The following is a 20,607-nucleotide window of genomic DNA, read 5'->3' on the forward strand; positions in this document are numbered from 1 at the left end:
ACCACAATCACTGACCAGAGCTCTTGTAGCACTCTGTTTCATTTGGCTATTGTACTGTAGTGTGCTTAAGTGGAGAAAGCGCTTCTAAAAACATTTCCTGCTGGGATTAACTTACATTTTTTGTGTAACTGCTGGAGCTGGAAGGAAACATGCACAAAACCACATCTTAAGGATCAGTTTCATTGGTGAAGAGCAAACTAGGTGGAGGCTGCTGCTGACATCACTGCATAGGATGAGTAGCTGCTGCTCGCTGTGCAACGCCCTGCTCCCATCCTGCACACAGCTCTGCCCACAGACAAGTCTGCCTGGGTAAGAACATCACTCTCTAAGGCAGCCAATAGCCCTGATAACAGACCTGAAGGTTTTCATTGACCTCTCTCACAGAAACTCTGCTTTTGTTCCCTAACGAGTGCCTTGTTGTGCTGCCATAGCTGGATGTGCTGCTGTCAGGAGCACGGAAATGTAAATACAATAATGGTCGAACTGCAGCAGCTACTCCCTTCCTTCGTGAGTGACTTCCTGCTCGTGCTGTAGGGGATGGAAGCCGGTCTTCTGCGTTCATGAGCTTCGGAAAAGGGTGTTCTGCTACCATTCCATTGGGCCTCAAAAACCAAAGGATTGGAGCAAAAAGTAACAGTTACTCTCATGTAAGAGCCTTAAGTCCAAGGAGCGAGTTAAGGCCTAGTGCTGGAGCTCCTTTGGTGCTGTCCTGTGCCTGAGGGCAGTGCAAGTGCTGCTAACGGGGCGTCTCCATAGATACAATCATTCAGGTTGGAAAAGACCTCTGAGATCATCTAGTTCACCACTGGCTTCAACCAGGTAACTTGAACCTTTAACCAGATAACCACAGGCACTGTTAGAGCTGAACCAAGTCTGTGTTCTCCTGCTTGTGACATTGGAGCAAGGTTCATAAAAGAGACACTCATACATTGGAGCAATGAATGTATTCCTTCCAGACCTAAGCTTGCACGTGTTCCATACTTTAGAGGGCTGCTTCATGAATGCAGATCCACTTGTTCAGGTAACTTAGTTCCTTTAGCACCTCCCCTACAAAGACAGGCTGAGGGAGCTGGGCTTGTTCAGCCTGGAGAAGAGAAGGCTGCGGGGTGACCTCATTGCAGCCTTCCAGGACCTCCAGGGAGCCTCCAAACAGGAGGGGAGGCGACTCTTGGAAAGGGCAGATAACAGCAGGACATGGGGAAATGGTGTGAAGCTGAAGGAGGGCAGATTGAGGTGGGATGTGAGGGGGAAGTTCTTTGCTATGAGAGTGGGGAGGTGCTGGAACAGCTGCCCAGAGAGGCTGTGGATGCCCCGTCCATCCGTGGAGGTGTTGAAGGCCAGGTTGGATGGGGCCCTGGGCAGCCTGGGCTGGTATGAAATGGGGAGGTTGGTGGCCCTGTGTGTGGTGGGGGGTTGGAGCTCCATGATTCTTGAGGTCCCTTCCAACCCAACCATTCTGTGAGTACTTAATGCCAGTCACTTTCTTATCTGGGTAGGATTTTTGATATTAAAACAACATCAAGATGACGCAAGGACGCAACGAGTGAAATGGTCTCTGCCTGGCGCAGGGGGTTGGGCTGTCTGAAGAGCCCAAAGAGTTGAGTCGAATTGACCTCAAGCCATGAGCTGTCACATTACAAAAGCAGCACAAGACTCTGAGCAGAGCAACTTTGTGTGACGAGTTATTTATCTGCAGTTCTTCCTTGCATAACCTGCCACTTCCAATGCTGTTAACGTGTCTGCGCTGTGCTAATGCCGCGGCGGAGCGGAGCGCTTCTGTGATGCTCTTATGGCACGTGGCCAACTGCACGGCCGACCTCAGCTGAACAAAAATCCCCGGGATCTGCTCTAAGAATAATCATCACGTGAGGGCGGGAGCGCTGCTCTGCTTTGGGGCGGATAAAATGGCCTCGGGGCGGCCCTGCTCCGGGGGATGCAGCAGGGCCCGGTTTGTAACCTTCTGCTTTGCTCCCTGCTCGGTTTGTCAGCCCACGGTCACACAGTGCCTTCAGAACGTTCTGTTTTGTAGCCCAGGATCTGCTAGGTATCCGTATGAGAGGAGACAGGAGTGTGCTTGCTTAGCCTCAATTCTGGCGGTGTCTGATACTGAGGCTTGGCCTGTGTGCAGAGCTCGTGGTGTGGGCGATGAGGGCAGAGTGGTGGCATGGGCTGCCCAGAGGGGTGGTGGGCGTGGTGGGGTGGGCTGGGGGGTCTCAGAGGCCGCCTGTACTGAATAGCACTGAATGACTCTGTGTTCACTGCAGGGCAGTAGGAGCAGATGGCCTTAAAGGTCCCTTCCAATTCTAACAGGTCTCTGGCTCTGCGTGCAGTTGGGTGACTTTCTGAGCACTCCCCTCCCTGCATGTTCTCCCCCCGTTGGCCCGGGAGGTGCAGAGCCTGCTGTGGGCACTGTGGGTTCAGCAGTGCCTCCGAGAAATGCGTTAGTTCACCCCTCTGGCAGCTTTATGGCAGCTCGCCGGGCCTTCCCCTGCTTTGCCTACCATTCTGGAACAAAACTGACCACTGCTCTGAAGCGCTGTGTTAATGGAGTGCCCCTTTCTCTTGGATCATACACAGGCATTATTTACTTCCCAGGCTTCTAGCAAATCCCTCCATGAGCTCTCGTGGCCAAAGACTTCAGTTCCTCATGTGCAGCGTTCAGTGCTCAGAGCGGCTTCCACCTTGTGCTGGGACTGCTGCTGATTTTGTCTTTCTCACTTACACGTGGGCACAAATATCCGTGCTAACAGCAACTCCTGATAGCATGGCTTACGTTAGGATGGGTTATGCCCATCCCTGCAGGCATTCAAGGCCAGGCTGGATGTGGCTCTGGGCAGCCTGGGCTGCTGGTTGGCGACCCTGCACATAGCAGGGGGTTGGAGCTGGGTGAGCATTGGGGTCCTTTGCAACCCAGGCCGTCCTATGACTCTGTGGTTCTGTGAAAGGAGTTTGGCAGTCAGCTGTTCATTCTGAAGCTACCAGTTCTATGTCCTGATCTACAGGTTCTTATACTGTATAATTGCGTTGTCGAGAGAGAGGTGCTTATTTAATTAGAAGTGAAGTAACTGCTCTCATGTAAGGACAATCATTCTGTGGAGGTAAAGGGGCAAAGCTTGTCTGTAAACTGAGCTCCTGGGAGCAGCTGGCTGTGTGTTGGTGTTGGTGTGGGCCTGCATGGAGGCTCTGCAGCCACGGTGAGCCTGGAGTGGGTCTCTGAACGGCCACTGCTGTCACTGTGTGGCTGTGAGCTCTGTCACCGCTGGGTTTGCAGTTCCTCTGTTTGCACCGCATTGTTTTCTGCACAAGCAGCAATGGAAGAAGTGGTCTTACAACGAGAGCTGAACGGAGCCTGTGACTGGGGAGCAGCACACGTGGGACGTGGAGCAGCAGGGGACAGTGATGGAGATGAGCTTTGCAGTGCCACCACGGTGTGCTCACCTCCCCGCAGCCGCAGTGACGCAGTGCTGGGGGAGCAGGAGGCTGATCCGAGGGCTGAGCAATGAGCTCGTGGGTGAGCCTCCCCTGCTCCCAGCAGAGAGGGCTGCAGGGAAAGTCCGAAAGCCATTATTTTCTGCTGCTCGCTTTTAGTGGGATGGGAGCTGCTTTCCTTTCTGATGGGAGCTGCTTTCCTTTCTGATGCATGCGCTATTAAAGGAAAGCAGCTGACGGCAACAGCTGCTTGCCTCGCCTGTTTGGTTTGTGGCTTAGCAGGCAATATGCAAGGCAGAGAGTGCTTTGGGAACAGAGCTCTCCTCCCCTGCACCCCCCCCCCCCCTCCTTGCCCTCTCCCTGCCAAGGGAAGGCAGGATGGTTCCTGCCATGATTAATGGGGCTCTCCTTGTTTGGTGCGGCCCCTGGGGGACGGCTGGGAAGCAGCCGAAGGCTCCGGGTGGTTTCTTTCTTAAAAGAGTTAAGGAGGAAAAAAGAAAAAGGGGGCTAAAGCTCAGTGTGTGCAGAGGTGGGCAGGCGCCTTTCTGTTCCTTAGCCGAGTATTTATGGCTTTGCAGATAACACCCCGACCTTTTATGGGCTCTGATCTCAGTGCTCCTGGGTCGCTGCTTGGCGAGACGCTTCCAAGTCCCTCGCAGTTATTATCTATGAACTCATCTTCCATGTGGCTCTTCTGAAGGCCAGCCAAGGCCATTAATCCCCACCTTTTAGAGTCCGTAATCCCTGCCGGGGTTTAGGGGAAAGTTATTCTTGTACTGCCAGCGACGCTGCTCTGGGACGGCACATCTATCCTGCTGTAACTTAAGGCAGGTTTATTAATGGGACTTTTTATCAGCTTGGAAGCCGTACAGCTCATAATGTGGCAATCTGACTTGGACGGCCTTCCCCCACCTTGCTGAGTGGTTAATAGGGAAATTGCCCAAAGGAAGGAAATCGGCAGGCTGGTATTGCCGTATCTCGGCCTGCTGGGCTGTGACGACTGACAGCAAAACGCTCTTGGAAGGCACAGATCCGTGCTGTGTATTGCTGAGGCACGGGTGCAGGTGAGGCCGGGGCTGGAAGGGGTCTGCTGTGCTGGTGGTGGTGTTGCATCACCCTTCCTCTTCTTGGCCTGCTGCTCCAGCAGCCTGCTGGCTCTGGGCTCTGTAGCCGGCTGGATGCACAGTCATCCTCATACGTGTGCTGTCCTTCCTGCTGTCCTCGTTCAAAGGCTCCCTTTGGTTCCAGCAGCTTCTCCAACCCTCAGGATGAGTGTGGGTGGAACTCCTTTGGGCCAGTGGCCTTCCAGGGGTCCGACCTTGCCCTGTGGGTTAGCAGTGGTCAGCCCAGGCATGGTGCTGCCCCCCCCCCCCCAGTACACATCATGGGGGGATTTCAAAAGCACTTTGAAATCTTAGGCACCTTTCGTGCAATTTAAGCCTGATTCCCAGGGATGTGGTAGAATTAATCTCTTAAATGCCCAGAGTTTTCTTTCTTCCTGAGTTCTCCGAGCAGAATTAGGATTTTCAAGGCCAGATAGCAAAAGTTGCTGTCTTAGCTTTGCTCAGCTGCTGAGGGTCTGATGGGGAGCATTGTGGGCTCCATGCCAGTCGTTCCCAAGCATCTTTCTGGGCTCACTGCCTGTGGTTACTTCCTTGCACAGAAGAGAAGTTCTGCAAGGGGTACCTCTTCACCCTGAGCAGAGGGCACACGAATGGAGCCCCAGAGGGGGTCCAACAGAAAACTGCAACTGAGAGTCAATACAATGGGCTTCCTGCTGAGATCCGGGGAGGAAGGCTGATCTGGGCTGCGTAAGTGGCGTGGTCAGAGGAATTCTGCTTCTGAATAGGATTGCCCTCGAGTCCCAGGATGTTATCTGGGAGAGCAAGAGCAGCAAACAGGTCAGTCCTGCCTCTGCAGGTTCCTCAGCTGCTCCGGGTGCTTTCTGAGCCGTAACTGGGCCTGTTCCATGACCTCCTGCTTTCCCTAAAGCAATACCTTGGAAACGAGTTTTCCAAAGGAAGGAAATGAATGTATAAATACAACCCGATGCAGTCATCTTTGGCTTTCAGGAAAGTCCACGTAACGAGTTGGCATAGGTGCTGTGTCACTACAAAAGGGCCCTCTTGAAGCAATCCGGTAGTGTGCACCAGCCGTGGTGCTCATGGGCAGCTCTGGTGCTCATGGGCAGGTGCTGCAGTGCAGTATCCTTGCCACGCATGGATAAGAAGGCAGCAGCAGCACCCAGCTGATGCAGAGGCACTGTGCATTTCCCTCCATCCCCCGGTGCTGTTCCTAGGTAAAATTTGCTTCCATCTTTAAGCTGCAGGTTCGTGTATCTCTCAGTGCAGGAAGAAGGTGAGCAGCGAGGAGCTCGGATCCCATCCAACCTGGCCTTGAACACCTCCAGGGATGGGGCAGCAACTATTCTTATTTTTGCATAAGTGCTGAATTTAGCCTTTAATTTTAAACTCCTTTTACTTAATGAGGAAAGAAGCAAAGGAGGAGAGAGGCACACGATGTGGTATCACCTGCCAGCGAGCACAGCAACCCCTGACATCTCGAAGCACTGCAGTTTTCTGTCTGTTAACAGCAGTTGTCAGTCGGTGTGTAGGGCTCCCATAAGTCAGAGGTGTGCAGCACTGCTCAGGTAGAGCTGCCTTCACCTCTTCACCTCTCTCCAGCAGCTGAGCATGAGGGCTGTGCGGGGCAGCTCCTGCCACATGGGTTCCCCACACTGCATCACCATAGAGCTGCTGTTCTGCAGAAATCTATGGCGAGATCAGTCCCTCAATGAGGGCTGAGCTGAATGTGAGAGCGAGCCAACTTTCTCATGATCACTATTACAGCGTGTTCCTATGGCTGCTGCAGAGCCTGCTTTTGCCCTGGAGAGGCTGCAGCAGCTTTGCCATCTCATCGCTGTTTGGTTTGGTCTTTATGACTGTTAATTTACTTAGGCATTAATTTACACAGGCCTTTCCTGAGGTCTTTCAGTACTCAGCAGCTGTTTGAGCAGTCTGCAGAGTAGGCAGCTCCAGTGAGATCTCTGTTTGCATTTGGGAGCTTTTCAATCCGTGCTGTCTGGTGGGTTGTGTGGATGTGTGCTTTGCAGGTCTGCCTGATGCGAGTGCCACGATGGGCTGCAGAGCTGATGGCTGAGTCATTCTGTGTGCTGGGGATGGCACAAGGTGGTCCCTAAGGGCCCTTCCAGCCCCTTCATCACTGTGCTGTGCAGGAATACATCACAAAGCAGTGCAAAACTTGCCCACCTTACTTGCAGGCTGTATTAGGGCTCAGTGTTGGCAGTGGGGAGGTGTTCCCTGACCTCTGCCCACACTGCAGCCTTCTGGAGCTGGCCCAGCCTCCTGCCCAGCTCTCCCCATGGACGTGGGGTCGAGCGCAGGCTCTCCGTGCAATGGATGTCTGAAGAGCAGGAAGGAAGCACAATTTGTCTCAGATCTCCAGAAAACTGGGAGGACTTTCCCAACACATGCAGATACCAGGAGAGCGATGTCTTACTTTACTAATTAGTAAACTAAATTCACCGATTTGCATGCCGTCTGAATAATTGCGTATGGCAAAATGTGCGTCATTAGCTTCGGTAACGATTTCCTGAAGGAGGTTGGGTTGATGGAGATGTTTGGAGCTGGTGGAGCAGCAGTGTTTGCTATGGGCTCATCCCCAGCCTGGCTGTAGAAGCTGCGATTGCCAGAAGTTGAAGGTAGGACCCATTTTGGAGTGCTGTCATTGAGTGGGAAGGTGCCCGTGGTCAGGCTTCTGCTCAGTCTTCGTACAGCTGATGGAGTTTTTCCTCTTCTGCCTTCTCCTTCTGCTTTCCTGGGCTTGCTTCCTTTTTCTGTTGTTATTTTCCTATCCGTAGTACCCTCTGACACGTTCCACCCACAGCTCTACCCCAGGCAGTGGTTTTGCTCACACTCAGCCTTTCCAGATGGCCTGCGGCTGTCCTCTCCCAGGTGGACCAGCAGTGCTTGGAGCACCTGCAGCTCGCTTCCTTATCTGCTTGGGTCCATGCAAGCCCCCGCTTGTGAGTGTGGGAGTCCATTATCCGTGGCTGAATGGGCTGCAGACAGCTCGGGAACGTCAGGAATAGCTTCAGAGTGTGTGCTGTCACCCAGAGCCTGCCGGGCTGCTGTGCTCTGAGGGCCCTTTGCTGCAGGAGGAGCTCAGGTGAGAGTGGCAGCCTGAGCTGGGGGGTGGGGAAGTGGAAGTGGGGAGACAGCGGATGTGTGGGGAGGAAATGGAGCAGGCTGCACTGCCAGCAAGTGGCTGGAGCTCTGTCTCCTCTCTGAGGTTCTGTTGACAAGCACAACCGTGAGCCTATCTGAAGTGAGAAGTTGAAACACTACGTTTATCTTGCACGGCCATAAGCTGACTGTGAAGGTTTGCATCAGCTCTCGTGGCTTTACACTCACCGGTGAGTGATTCAGCGGCTGCTTCCTACCAGGCGCCCATTTTGAGCTCATTGCAGTGTTGTTCTATCGAGCAGGTTGGGCACCTTGCTGCTGGTGGCCCTGCTGGGGTGGGAGGAGCAGAGGGACCTCCAGCCTTGGCTGCACCGCAGCTCTGTGATGGCTTCTGTTAGCAATATGCTGGCAAAGGACCTGCACCTCACTCTGAGAAGGATCCTGTAGTGGGAACAGGCACAGGAATGAACCCCGGATCCTCTTAGTGCCCGTCCACGGCGGGTGAGGTGGCAGCAGGGTGACTCACAGCCGGCCCTTCTGGAGGCAGGCATCCTTTCCGTGTGACTGCTGCAGCCGGGATGACTTAGCATCTCTGCTCCTCCTGCCTCCAGGAGCCCCACGAAGTGCCCATGGGAGCACAGCTAAGAAAAGCCCTGAGTGACAGCCCCAGCCCTGCTCTCCTCTCTGGCGAGGAGCTAATTTTAAAGGAGTGAGGGGATCTGCTGAAACAATACACCTGCTGCCAGCAGATCAGTGCGTCAGCAGCTCCTCGAAGCAAAAGCAGGAGCGGGGCAGGGGTGCTTTGTTGCTTCTTCCACTCATCCTGTGGGTAGATGGTGTCCCTTGGTACGGCTGTAGAAGGGGATGTGCCCTGAGGGATGCTCTGCATCCACCCCTTCATAGGACCAGGGGTCAGAGGGAGCCTGTCCTGCACCCGCTGCTCTGGGGGAGGTAAGTTGGTGGCACGGCTGGGCCTGCGGAAGCAGTTGGCAGCTTTGTCATTTGAGGGGCACCCTGCCTGCACCTGCCCAGCTTCCCCACCGCCATCTCCAGGCACGGAATCTGGGTCAGACTGACGATAGCTGCAGTCAGACCGCGTGCCCGCAGCTGCGGCGCGCTCTGAGGAGCTGCAAAATGGAAATGCAAAGTTCAGGAAGCAAATTCCACTCTTCCCTAGATGGAAAGCCAGAGGCAGCGGCGTCTGTGAGTAAGCACTGTTGGTGCCACTGCTGCCTGCAGAGGGGTTTTGGCCTCCTTGGGGGGGTCCCGTGAGGCTGCTGGAAGGAAATGTTCTGTGAGCAGTGGCTGCTGGGGGTTGTTTCCAGGGTCTGTGGCTCTGGGCAGAGCACACGTGGTGTGTGCTCATGGCCTCTGCTGTGCCGATGTGGTCAGATATTGAATGAGACGGGGGAGGGGGGCAGTGGTTGGGGCTGGGAGACCCCACGGTTGGGCTGGGGAAGGGGGGACCCGGTGGTCGGGAAGGAATGGGTGGTTGGGTTGGGGGAGAGAGGATGTAGTGGTTGGTGAGCAGTTGGAGCTCCAGGACAGCGTGTGTGTGATGGTGGCAGTGGGTGGCAGTGGCTTTTGTCTCTGTTCAGCCTGCTAGAGGAAGGCCTTGGTGTGCTGAAATGAGAAGGTTGCTTGCTGCGTACGCGCCGATTCCGGGCACAAAGCAGAGCAGACGGGGCAGATGTTGGGTGTAAGCGACCGGCTGCTGCTGGAACACGAGGAGGTCTGAGCAAATCCTTTTGCCAAGGAGAAAAACAACCAAGAGGGGAGGATTGATTTGCTGTGGAGCAATTTGAAGACTTCCTGGAATGGGCTGAAGAATGCATCGCTACAGGAAAGCTCTTTTCCTCTCCTGCATCGCTGCGGTTGCTGTGGGCCGGTGCTGCCGTGCTGCGTTCCTTCCCAGCCCTTAGTGCAGAGCTCCAGGGACGTGGCGTGGGTCATGCAGCCACGATTCCACCATTGCTGCTTTCCCCGTGGGCTCTGCTCTGTGAGCCCTGGGTTGGGTGTGGGGGGAGCCGGGGCTGCTCCTGCTCCAGTGCCAGAGGTGGAAAGGAGAGGAGCTGCTCCGGGTGCAGCGTTGCATGGGGTGCCCTTTGTGTCTGCTGGTGCTTCCTGCAGCCGTGGCAGTGCTCCATGTGGGCTGGCCAGCTGTGGGCCAGCTGCTCTGCGTCCCGGAGACCACATCTGTGTTTGCTGCAGAAATGCAAAAGGGCTTTTATTAGTTGCACTGATCTTTCTTAACGTCATTTCTCCATTCCTTATTAGGTTAAATATAGACAAGGAAGCGTCCTGCTGATAAATGTGCATCACCTCATTATTGTTTATTCCCAGGAGCTGGGCTGTTTCAGCGTCCCAGCTCCAAGGCAGCTCTGAAACAGGCATTGCCAGTGCTACTCCATGGCAGGCATTAAAAACAGAAGTGGTACCACCACAGTGATTAGGAACAGCAACTGCGTGGTGTGAATCAGACTTGTGGTGGGATATACCTGTGCCAGAGGGCATTCCAGGTGGGATCAGCCTTGCTTTGGATTTGAGAACTCCTGCCAGCATCCCCAGCCCTGTTCATGTGGCAGCTCCTGCACTGCTGGTGCTCTGCAGGCATTTGTGAGGTTAATTCACACAGAATCACAGAATGCTTGGGTTGGAAGGGACCTCAAGGATCATGGAGCTCCAACCCCCCTCCACAGGCAGGGCCACCAACCTCCCCATTTCATACCAGCCCAGGCTGCCCAGGGCCCCATCCAACCTGGCCTTCAACACCTCCACGGATGGACGGGGCATCCACAGCCTCTCTGGGCAGCTGTTCCAGCACCTCCCAATCTCATAGCAAAGAACTTCCCCCTCACATCCAACCTCAATCTGCCCTCCCTCAACTTCACACCATTTCCCCTCGTCCTGCTGTTATCTGCCCTTTCCAAGAGTTGCCTCCCCTCCTGTTTGGAGGCTCCCTGGAGGTCCTGGAAGGCTGCAATGAGGTCACCCCACAGCCTTCTCTTCTCCAGGCTGAATGGAAGGCAAAAGGAATGATGATGGAATATCTATCTCAATGGAGCAACAGCTAAATCATTTCTAGGCCATCTGAATACCACCCATAAGCCTTCTCTGCCTGCAGGGTTATGACAATGCATGTTTTATGGGTTCTGAACCTGGCTGAGGATGCCCACCTGGCACAGATTGCACTGGGAGTGGATGCTCAGTGCTGAAGGGCTTCTCTGTAGGGTGGTTGGGCAATGGTTTCCAGTAGAGTGGGAGGATGGCAATGACTTGCTATTTGGACAGACCCTAAATTAAGTTGTCAAGAGGAAATGCTGCTGAAAGGCCCCTCCTGTGCTTGGGATTAAAATAGCAGGAAGGTTTACAGATGTGGATGGGTGAGCTGATGGCAGTCATTGCTTATGAGCAGTGGTAGTGAGGTTAAGAAGAGGTTTCCCTAAATGCCACTGACGTGAAGTTTCAGGTTTGGATGTGTTTTGTTGGACCTCAGTATGGTGCTTACAGCAGTGGGTGCAGGATGGAGAACAACTGTTTATGAGGGTGGATGGTGACAGGACAAGGGGGAATGGTTTTCAACTGAGACAGGGCAGGTTTAGGTTGGATATGAGGAGGAAGTTTTTCCCCCAGAGGGTGGTGACGCACTGAACAGGTTGCCCAAGGAGGCTGTGGATGCCCCATCCCTGCAGGCATTCAAGGCCAGGCTGGATGTGGCTCTGGGCAGCCTGGGCTGCTGGTTGGCGACCATCACATAGCAGGGGGTTGGAACTGGGTGATGTTTAAGGTCCTTTGCAACCCAGGCCATTCTGTGATTCTATGGTTCTGTGTCTGCAGCTCCAGCACTGCTTTGCCCTCCTGTAACTCGGTGGTTCTTGCTGTCTGTCTGTTGTGAGGAGCTGAAATTCACTGCTGAGCTATGGACTGGGGAGGAGGAGCTGAATGGTGGCTCTTTCTGCCTCGTGTTCCCAGTTTGGAGCTTCGTGTGTGATGTGTATCTGTGCTCCATTCTATTCTTTGTTCCATGTCAACGTTATTAGAAGTTTTACCTTCCAGTGCAAATCCCAGGGTTAGGATGGGTTTGTTGGCATTAGCAAGGTTTGCTGAGGACATGAACGCTCTGCTGGATCAAAAGCATCACTGAAGTATACATCAGATTACATAAAAGCCTAATCTCCATAGGGGAGGCTGGGTGGAGGCCGAGCAAGAACTCAATTCGTGTGCGTCACGCTTGTGTGCCTGCTGCTGAGGACCTGTCATTAACTCCCAGATCTGAGGCAGGGCAGGGATCGATGTGGGGCTGTTTGTGCAGGCCAGGTGTTGCCCTTCCATGCTCTTGCTTAGCTTAAGGTCGTGATGCAACATCCCATGGGCCATAGCGGCGTCCATGCAGCACAACCTGATGGGGATGGTGAAGGTTTTTGGTTCGGTTCTGTGCCATGATGGGGGGGTTTGTGAACATCTGGGAATTACTGAGCACTGAAACAAATGTGCCAGCAAAGCTCTGAGCTTGCAGCCCCCCTTACTAAAACACACCTGTTTCTTTTTCCTCTTCCCCACACGATGTTGCAGGTTGCAAAGGTGCTAAGCCATGGCTGACTTGGATCACAACCTCAGCCTTGCGGATGCTCTGACAGAGCCACCTCCTGAGATTGAGGAGGAGGTGAAACGGGACTTCATTGCCACTCTGGAAGCAGAGAAGTTTGACGACGTGGTTGGAGAGACGGTGGATAAAACAGACTACGTGCCTCTGCTGGACGACGACGATGCTGGGAGCCAGGAACCAAAAAGCAAAGGCCATGCTGACAGCATTCAGGTGGAACGTAAGTGTCTGAAGTACGGGAGCAGTACAGTAACATCTTTACATGTTACTGGCTTGAGACTGAGCCAGTTCTTTTAAGAGCTAAGGATGGGGTTCAGATTCTTCTGCTCTGCCTCCTGTTCTGCAGCCTGGAGAGTCGTTCCTACTCAGCGCAAGATGCTGTTACTTACAACAGTGATGGGCAGGCTGGAGCTTTGCAGAGGAAGCACAGTCCGAGGGGTGTGAGTGCCACGCTGCTGTCACACATGCAGTGCTTCCCATCCCACAGCAGCACGTGGGTTGGTAACCCCATGTGGAGTGCCCACAGCCTGTGCTGGTGAGGTGTGTGCCTTCACGGAGCCCACACTGTGTACTGAGCACTGAGGCCGAAGCCCACAGCTGAAGCTTTCTTTGCCCACCGATCCAAGGATCTGCTGCTTCTCATTTAGAGCCATGGGACTGTTTGGGTTGGAGGGGAGCTCTGAAGGCCCCCAGGTCCACCTCCCTGCAGTGAGTGGGGGCACCCACAGCTCCGTCTGCTGCTGGGGGTGTATGCACTGCATGCTCACATTCATTAGTGCTGCAGCTTTGTCAGAAACTGAGATGAAGGAGAGGTTTAAACAGACCCTGGCTGGGTGGAAAGGAAAGCAGTGAGATGTGAGGGGGTCCTTTTAGTGCTTCTCAATACATTCAGCACAAGGAGGACGTGGAGCTCTTGGAGCGGGTCCAGAGGAGGGCCACTGAGATGCTCAGAGGGCTGCAGCACCTCTCCTGTGAGGAAAGGCTGAGGGAATTGGGCTTGTTCAGCCTGGAGAAGAGAAGGCTTTGGGGGGGCCTCGTTGTGGCCTTCCAGTACTTGAAGGGAGCTATAAACAGGAGGGGAAACGGCTGCTGACATGGGTTGATAGCAGTAGGACAAGGGGCAATGGTTTTAGCTGAGACAGGGGAGGTTTAGGTTGGATAGGAGGAGGAAGTTTTTCCCCCAGAGGGTGGTGACGCACTGAACAGGTTGCCCAAGGAGGCTGTGGATGCCCCATCCCTGCAGGCATTCAAGGCCAGGCTGGATGTGGCTCTGGGCAGCCTGGGCTGCTGGTTGGCGACCCTGCACATAGCAGGGGGTTGGAGCTGGATGAGTACTGTGCTCCTTTTCAACCCAGGCCATTGTGTGAATACATTCTAGGGTCCTTTGCTCCCCCTCAGATTGAGGCTGGTTACCTTTGACTTTTGGCTTTGCTGTGTCAAAGAGAGCGCTGATCCCTCCTGGAGGGGTGACCTGATGGCTTCCTGCAGAAGAAAGCTTGTTGGCTTTTTCTTTGCCTTAATCTTAATGCTCATTAATGCCGATGAAAGTGGGATGTGCGGACAAACTGTAATTAACGCCTATCAGAAGAAATGAGGTCTGCAGGGCTGTGGGGTGGAGAGTGACCCAAAGGAACGTGCTCTGTTTTGGAGCACTGCTTTGCTTTGTTTCGAAGCCAGCCAGGTGTCCTGCAGTCCAGAAAGCACTGCTCAGGATTTTCCACCTCACACAGTTCATTAAATTGGAGCAAACAATGGGGAAGGAAGGAAGTGGGCAAGGAGGCTGTAAAGCATGGAGCTATGCTCTATTCAGCTGTATGTGATCCCATTCAATTATAGGAACTGTAGTGACAGGTATTTATGTGTTAGCTCTGCAGAAAGGGCGGTAAGAGACTGTTAATGTTTTTGCATATGGCACAGGGATATTGTAAAGCAACTCTTTGTGCTGCAAGGAGCAGATCCTGCAGTATCTCAGCACCAGATTCTTTCAGTTACTGTTAACATCTCAACACAACATGTATTGAAAATGCCCATTCCCAGCTTTGGAAGCCCCATTCCTCCCCCGTGTGTGTGCCTGGGCAGAGCTCTGTGCTCCTGTGGGGTGATGGGAACACCACTCTGCATCTGGTCTTGCTCCAGAGAGTTGGTTTTTCCCTTTTTTGGGATAACAGCAGCACAATTATGAGCATTATCTACATCTTTGGCAAGATGAAAACAAGACAGTAACCGAAGAGACCAGAGAGCATGCTTGCCCCAAGTGGGTCGGATGAGCTTTGGCTTTCCAGCTCTGCACCTTGTGCAGGGAGGGTGGGGGTTGTCGCTCCACACTTTCAAATGGTGTCACTTCACTGCAGGCCAGTCTTAGCATTTGGTCTTTTTATGTCTTTGTTAGTCTGATCAGGTTTTCCCACAACGTGATCAGGATACCTGTTCCCCCTGGAGCCTCTGATTGCTTTAAAGAAGTTGTGAAGCTGCACGCTCCTGTTCTGAGCCCATATAACACGATGTGGAGCTGCATGCTCCTATCCTGAGCCCATACCACACAATCTGGAGCTGCACACTCCTGTTCTGAGCCCATATAACACGATGTGGAGCTGCATGCTCCTGTTCTGAGCCCATACAGCACAATGTGGAGCTGCATGCTCCTTTTCTGAGCCCATACAATACAATGTGGAGCTGCACGCTCCTGTTCTGAGCCCATACAACACAATGTGAAGCTGCATGCTCCTGTTCTGAGCCCATACAACACAATGTGGAGCTGCATGCTCCTATCCTGAGCCCATACAATACAATGTGGAGCTGCACGCTCCTGTTCTGAGCCCATACAACACAATGTGAAGCTGCATGCTCCTGTTCTGAGCCCATACAACACAATGTGAAGCTGCATGCTCCTGTTCTGAGCCCATACAACACAATGTGGAGCTGCACACTCCTGTTCTGAGCCCATACAACACAATGTGGAGCTGCATGCTCCTATCCTGAGCCCATACCACACAATCTGGAGCTGCACGCTCCTGTTCTGAGCCCATACAACACAATGTGGAGCTGCATGCTCCTATCCTGAGCCCATACCACACAATGTGGAGCTGCACGCTCCTGTTCTGAGCCCATACCACACGAGCTGCCTGCCCAGGAGCCCCAGCACAGCCCTGGGGAGGCGCAGTGAGTTCTGCTCCCTGCCCTCACCCTGCTGCAAAGAGCCCCAAGCTCCTGGCAGAGCACAGCAGCTCCCACGGCAGGCACTCAGCCCCTGCCCGTTCATTTATTGATGTTAAAGGCACAAATGTGTTCAGACAGCGCACTGTCTGCTGCCCTTCCCCAGTCAGGAGAGGTTTCATCACGCAGCCTGGCAGGCTCCAGCTATTTTGGGTTTGTTGCACTCTGTTTCTAAAGCCACGAGCCAGGTTAGGTAAGTTTAAGCTGGGACTCGGGTTGTTTGACTTGGGGTGCAAAGAGATGGAGGAGAGGAGGAGGTGCTGAGCATCGTGTGGCCACCGAGATGCATCCTGGAGCAAAGCTTTAATAATGGTTAATGTAAAGAATGTCACTGGAAAGGCACAGATGAAGAAGAAAAGCATTTTATTCTTTCTGACAACTGGCTGAGCATCATAATTTGCTGAGTTCTGGGGTAATCCTCTTACGACAGTGGGGTCTTTACATAAGGCTGAGGGATTGCTGTGGGCGCTGCCTGCAGCCAGCGCTGCTCGGCACGGCTCTGCCCCGGGCCCAGCAGTTGTGGGGTGCACACCTGAGCTGGGGGTGCTGTGGCAGGAGCGAGGGGGGCAGTGAGGGCCGAGCATCCTCTGTGCAAAGGAAAAGGTCTGTAGGGGAGCATAAGTGCCAACCGAAAGGTGAACCCGGGGCTGTGCCAGCTCACAGCGCAGCGGTGCTGCTTTGTGATGGCCCATCTCGGGTGAGGAGCTGTGCTGAGTTTCTGCAGTGGCTGTGCAGCTGTGGAAAGGCAGAGCTGTGCTGTAATGCCTGCTCAGGGCCTCGGCCACGTGGGTGCGGACGCACTCTGCCTTCCTGCGCTGGCCCAGCTCCCTGCTGTGCTCTCTGAGGGCTCCATGGTGGAGGTCTCTTGCTTTGCTGGGGCAGCACTCTGTGTCATCCCAAGCACACACACGACCACGAGGTGGCTCTGTGGGTACTGCAGGCACAGCTCAGCTCAGTGCCCCTCTGGAGAGGGGGGGGCAGAGCTGCTCCCAGCCTGCAGCTGAGCCCAGCACTTCCCCCTCCTGTCCCATGCCTGCAGTGGGAGCAAGCACCCTTCTTGCAGAAGAAGGTACTCATACTTGGTCACACACAGAGCTGAGGGCAGAGGATGTGCCACAAACCCCTTTGTTTCAGAGGGATTATAAAGTCAGGAGGTGGTGGTAGCTTCTTGTACCTTGGTCTCTTCTGAGGGAAAGAAAGTAGTTTATCAAAATCACTGTTCTCAGCCCCCGCGCCCCTCAAACATCTGAACACCTCTCCTTAGCATGAATGCTCGCACTGCCTTTTGTCTGACAACGAGTGAGATGCTGGCACTGCTCAGAGCTGTGGTGCCCACCCCTGGAGGCACCCGAAGCTGTGGCTGAGCCCTGGGCAGCCCGAGCTGTGGGGCAGGCAGCCCATGGCAGAGTGGGATGGGGGCTGTGGGGTCCCTTCCAACCCAGCCATGCTGTGATTCTATGAACTGAGCAGGGCAGGCTGTGTTTTCCTGCTCTCGTGCCTTCAGATGCTGAGGTGCCCATGTGTGTGGGCTTCCATTGCCTTTTACATTCAAATTCTCCTTAATTCCCCGGGTTTGAAGTTGAAAACCTGAACCAAGTGCCATCAGCAATCAGAGCTGTCAGCCTTTTAGTGACCCTGGGAGCTGAGCTGGGCTTCTGCTCCAGAGCCATTTTGAGGCAGAATGCTGGAAGGCATGAGCTGAAGTAGCCCAAGCTGTTACTTGAGAATCTGCATCTCTTTTTGAGCATATGACACTGCTGTCAGTGCTTTTGTTCCCATCTACCATAGAACGGCCTGGGTTGCAAAGGAGCACAGTGCTCACCCAGTTCCAACCCCCTGCTATGTGCAGGGTCGCCAACCAGCAGCCCAGGCTGCCCAGAGCCACATCCAGCCTGGCCTTGAATGCCTGCAGGGATGGGGCACCCACAGCCTCCTTGGGCAACCTGTTCAGTGCGTCACCACCCTCTGTGCCCGCAGCCTGCCCAGCCCTCCCCAGCTCCCTCTGCGCCCTCCTCCATCCCTTAGAGATGGTGAAGCCACGCTGTGCCATGGCTGCACTCACACGTGTGCTGCACCGCCTCGCTGCTGCGGATTAGGGCTTCTTACATTGGCACCATCCATTCGCTTGAGATTATGGGTTTAGCAAATGCTGCCTTAAATTTGTTTATATAAAAACAATCCTTTGATCCGCTGGCCAGATGCAAATACCATCTTGTGATTTCGATGAGGATTATGTAGTTACAACATCTTGACATGCTTTTGTTTTTAAGCAATTTAGAGGGTGAGGGAGGAGGAGACCTGGCCTGCAGGGCTGCGCTCAGCTGAGCTTCCATTGCTCCAAAGGAGCTGACCTTCAGAGCCACGAAAATCAAAGCTGCCCCTGCAGAGAGGAGCCGTTCTGATGGAAATGTGTGGTTGCTTTGACCTGATTGCAGCCCGTCTTCCAAAAAGCCCAAACTTCAAAGGAAACTGTTTTACCTGCTCATCACCTTCTGAGATGAGAGCTCACAGCCTCACCTTGGGCCAGGGGAGGGTCAGGTTGGGGATTGGAAGTTCTTCTCCAAAGAGCAGTCAGGCATTGGCAGAGGCTGCCCAGGGGATGGGGGTCACCATCCAAGGGGGTGTCCAAGAATGTGCATGTGGGGATGTGGTTGGTGGGCATGGTGGGGTGTGTGGGGTTGGATGTGGGGGTCTCTGAGGTCTTCTCCAAACTCAATGGTTGTGTGATCCTTCCAAAGTCGTCATCGTTCCAGAGAAGGGCAGAAGCAACCACATGGCTTCCTGATCCTTCTGCTCACATGGGAGCCCAGGGGTCGGCCTGAAATCTTGTTTGGCTTTTGCCCTGTTGTGTTTCATTTAGAGATACCTTCATGCACCAGCAGGCATCACACACAGTCATAGAATGGCTTGGGTTGGAAGGGACCTCAAGGATCATGGAGCTCCAACCCCCCACCACAGGCAGGGCCACCAACCTCCCCATTTCAGACCAGCCCAGCCTGCCCAGGGCCCCATCCAACCTGGCCTGGAACACCTCCAGGGATGGACGGGGCATCCACAGCCTCTCTGGGCAGCTGTTCCAGCACCTCCCCACTCTCATAGCAAAGAACTTCCCCCTCACATCCCACCTCAATCTGCCCTCCTTCAGCTTCACACCATTTCCCCTCGTCCTGCTGTTATCTGCCCTTTCCAAGAGTCGCCTCCCCTCCTGTTTGGAGGCTCCCTGGAGGTCCTGGAAGGCTGCAATGAGGTCACCCCGCAGCCTTCTCTTCTCCAGGCTCAACAAGCCCAGCTCCCTCAGCCTGTCTTTGTAGGGGAGGTGCTGCAGCCCTCTGAGCATCTCTGTGTCCTCCTCTGGACCCTCTCCAACAGCTCCCTGCCTTTCCTGTATTGGGGGCCCCACCCCTGGAGGCAGTACTGCAGATGGGGCCCCATAAGGGCAGAGCAGAGAGGGACAATCCTCTCCCTGTCCCTGCTGGCCACCCCTCTGCTGATGGAGCCCAGGATCCCATTGGCTTTTTGAGCTGCAGGAGCAAACATGGCAGGCGTGCAGTGTTCCCTGCTCATCCCTGCCTTTCTTCTCCCAGTGGGAGCTGAACAGGGAACAGAACAAGTTGGTGCTCCTCTGGAGGAACGTATTTGTTCTCTGTAGACTGGAGCTGCATGGACTGGAGGGCCCTCTCCACTCTGCTGAAGGTGAAGTCAGGAGCACAGCTGGCTTTGAGCTGCCCTTGTTTCCATCTCCCATAGCATTGGATGGACTTCAAGAATGTTTCAGTGGGTTTTGGTTTGGTTTTTAGCTTGGTGAGCCCTCAATAGGGCAGGGTGTGTTGTGCTGAGTCTGGCAGAGGGCAGCTGGCTCGGAGCCTTTCCTACCTGGGAGATCTCAAAATGAGGCTTCTGTTTGGCTGAAATGCTTAAATATAGCTGCAATGCACCGAGTGCCACCACAAAGTGACCACAGAGCTGTCACCCCGAGTGCCAGCAGCCCAGTCTGACAGGTGAACACTTCTGCACCCCTAAGCCGTGCGAGGAGCGTGCAGACAGATGGAGTGCAGCATGCAGCCGTGCAGGGCCAAGCAGAGCACGGCTGGGGCTGAGCTGCTGCAGTGCCATGCTGAGGGACAGGGCCTGCACAGCCTGACAGCAGGAGGAGCTGCTGTGTTGGGCTGCTAAGGAACGGCTCCAGGCACTCCTGCAGCGTTCTCAGGCACTTGGAAAGGAGGTAGGTGTGTGTTGTGCTAGAAGCTGTCTAGCAGGTTCGCGTTGGATCTCTGCAAAGCACGAGCCACTGGAGGAACTGGAAAGCATTCCCTTCTGCTGTGCTGAGGGCTGAGTGGAGCCCCACAGCTCTGTGTCCCGAATGCTCTTCCATGCAGCTCTGTTCTCACACAGCTTGTGCTGGGGAAGGGACGGCAGCCCCGTGATGTTCACCTGAACCCCTGCACTGCCGGCAGGCTGTGCCTCTATGGGTTCTGGCACAGTCCAGCTGCTCCTGGAGGGTCCAGAGGCTGCTCTCAGGTGTGGTCATATGAGCTCAATCCTCAGGCAATTTCCCAAACCGATTATAGTGGTCCAGTGTGGAAATTACAGAGAGAACAGAGACTCTCACGGCAATATTTTGCTCATTAGGAAGAAGCGTTTGAGTTCAAGAAGTATGCTAAAAATTGTATTGTTATCTGTCAATGAAATGCCTCAATTATTCCCAGCAGCAGCTTTCAGGCAGCCTTTTCAAAAGCCCTGCATGCTTGGAGACGGCTCCCCGGAGGTGCAGGGCCCTGCCTGGAGCCGCCCTCCGAGCAGATGCTGAGGGGGATATTTCCTTCCTGCCACCCATCAGTGCTCCCTGAGCTGGCCCTCCTCCTGCGACGTGGGGCCCTGGGGGTCCCCCAGCCCCCCTGGGAAAGCCTGAGGCAGGGAAGGCATCGAACGCCTTCTCCATGTCATTTGTCACGGATGAACTGTGTGTCGCGGCGGTGACCCGCAGCGTCCCTATTCTTCCCTGTGCTGCTGATGTAGGCTCATCTGGTAGGCTGTAGGCTGCTCAGCTCAGGGAGAGGAGTTGGAGGGGAGCACAGCTGGGAGATGGATCCGCTCCCGGTTCTGTCCTGAAGACTTTGCTTTTAAGCAGCGACCTGCTCCTGTCCCCAGGGTGGGGAT

The 20,607-nt window shown here is 54.3% G+C and overlaps 2 protein-coding genes across 40 annotated transcripts in view; both read left to right on the forward strand.

Annotated features, from left to right (window-relative positions):
- GIMAP7L5 (GTPase IMAP family member 7-like 5) overlaps positions 1 to 20,607 on the forward strand; it is a 598,436-nt gene that overhangs the window by 264,947 nt on the left and 312,882 nt on the right. The gene's annotated exons all lie outside the window — the stretch shown is intronic.
- Positions 1 to 20,607, forward strand: part of MAP4 (microtubule associated protein 4) — a 115,689-nt gene that overhangs the window by 24,880 nt on the left and 70,202 nt on the right. For 35 of the 39 annotated variants that reach the window (XM_015281160.4, XM_015281158.4, XM_040696470.2 and 32 more), the window contains one exon: positions 12,207 to 12,457. In XM_015281160.4, the coding sequence (XP_015136646.2) occupies positions 12,226 to 12,457 (232 nt within the window). In that variant the 5' untranslated portion in view covers positions 12,207 to 12,225. Of the gene's footprint in view, positions 1 to 8,381; positions 8,586 to 8,691; positions 8,838 to 12,206; positions 12,458 to 20,607 lie in introns of those variants that run through there. The other 4 variants (XM_040696466.2, XM_040696467.2, XM_040696489.2 and 1 more) reach the window with 2 other exon arrangements.

The sequence above is a fragment of the Gallus gallus genome, chromosome 2, assembly GCF_016699485.2.
Source record: "Gallus gallus isolate bGalGal1 chromosome 2, bGalGal1.mat.broiler.GRCg7b, whole genome shotgun sequence".
Lineage (NCBI taxonomy): Eukaryota > Metazoa > Chordata > Aves > Galliformes > Phasianidae > Gallus > Gallus gallus.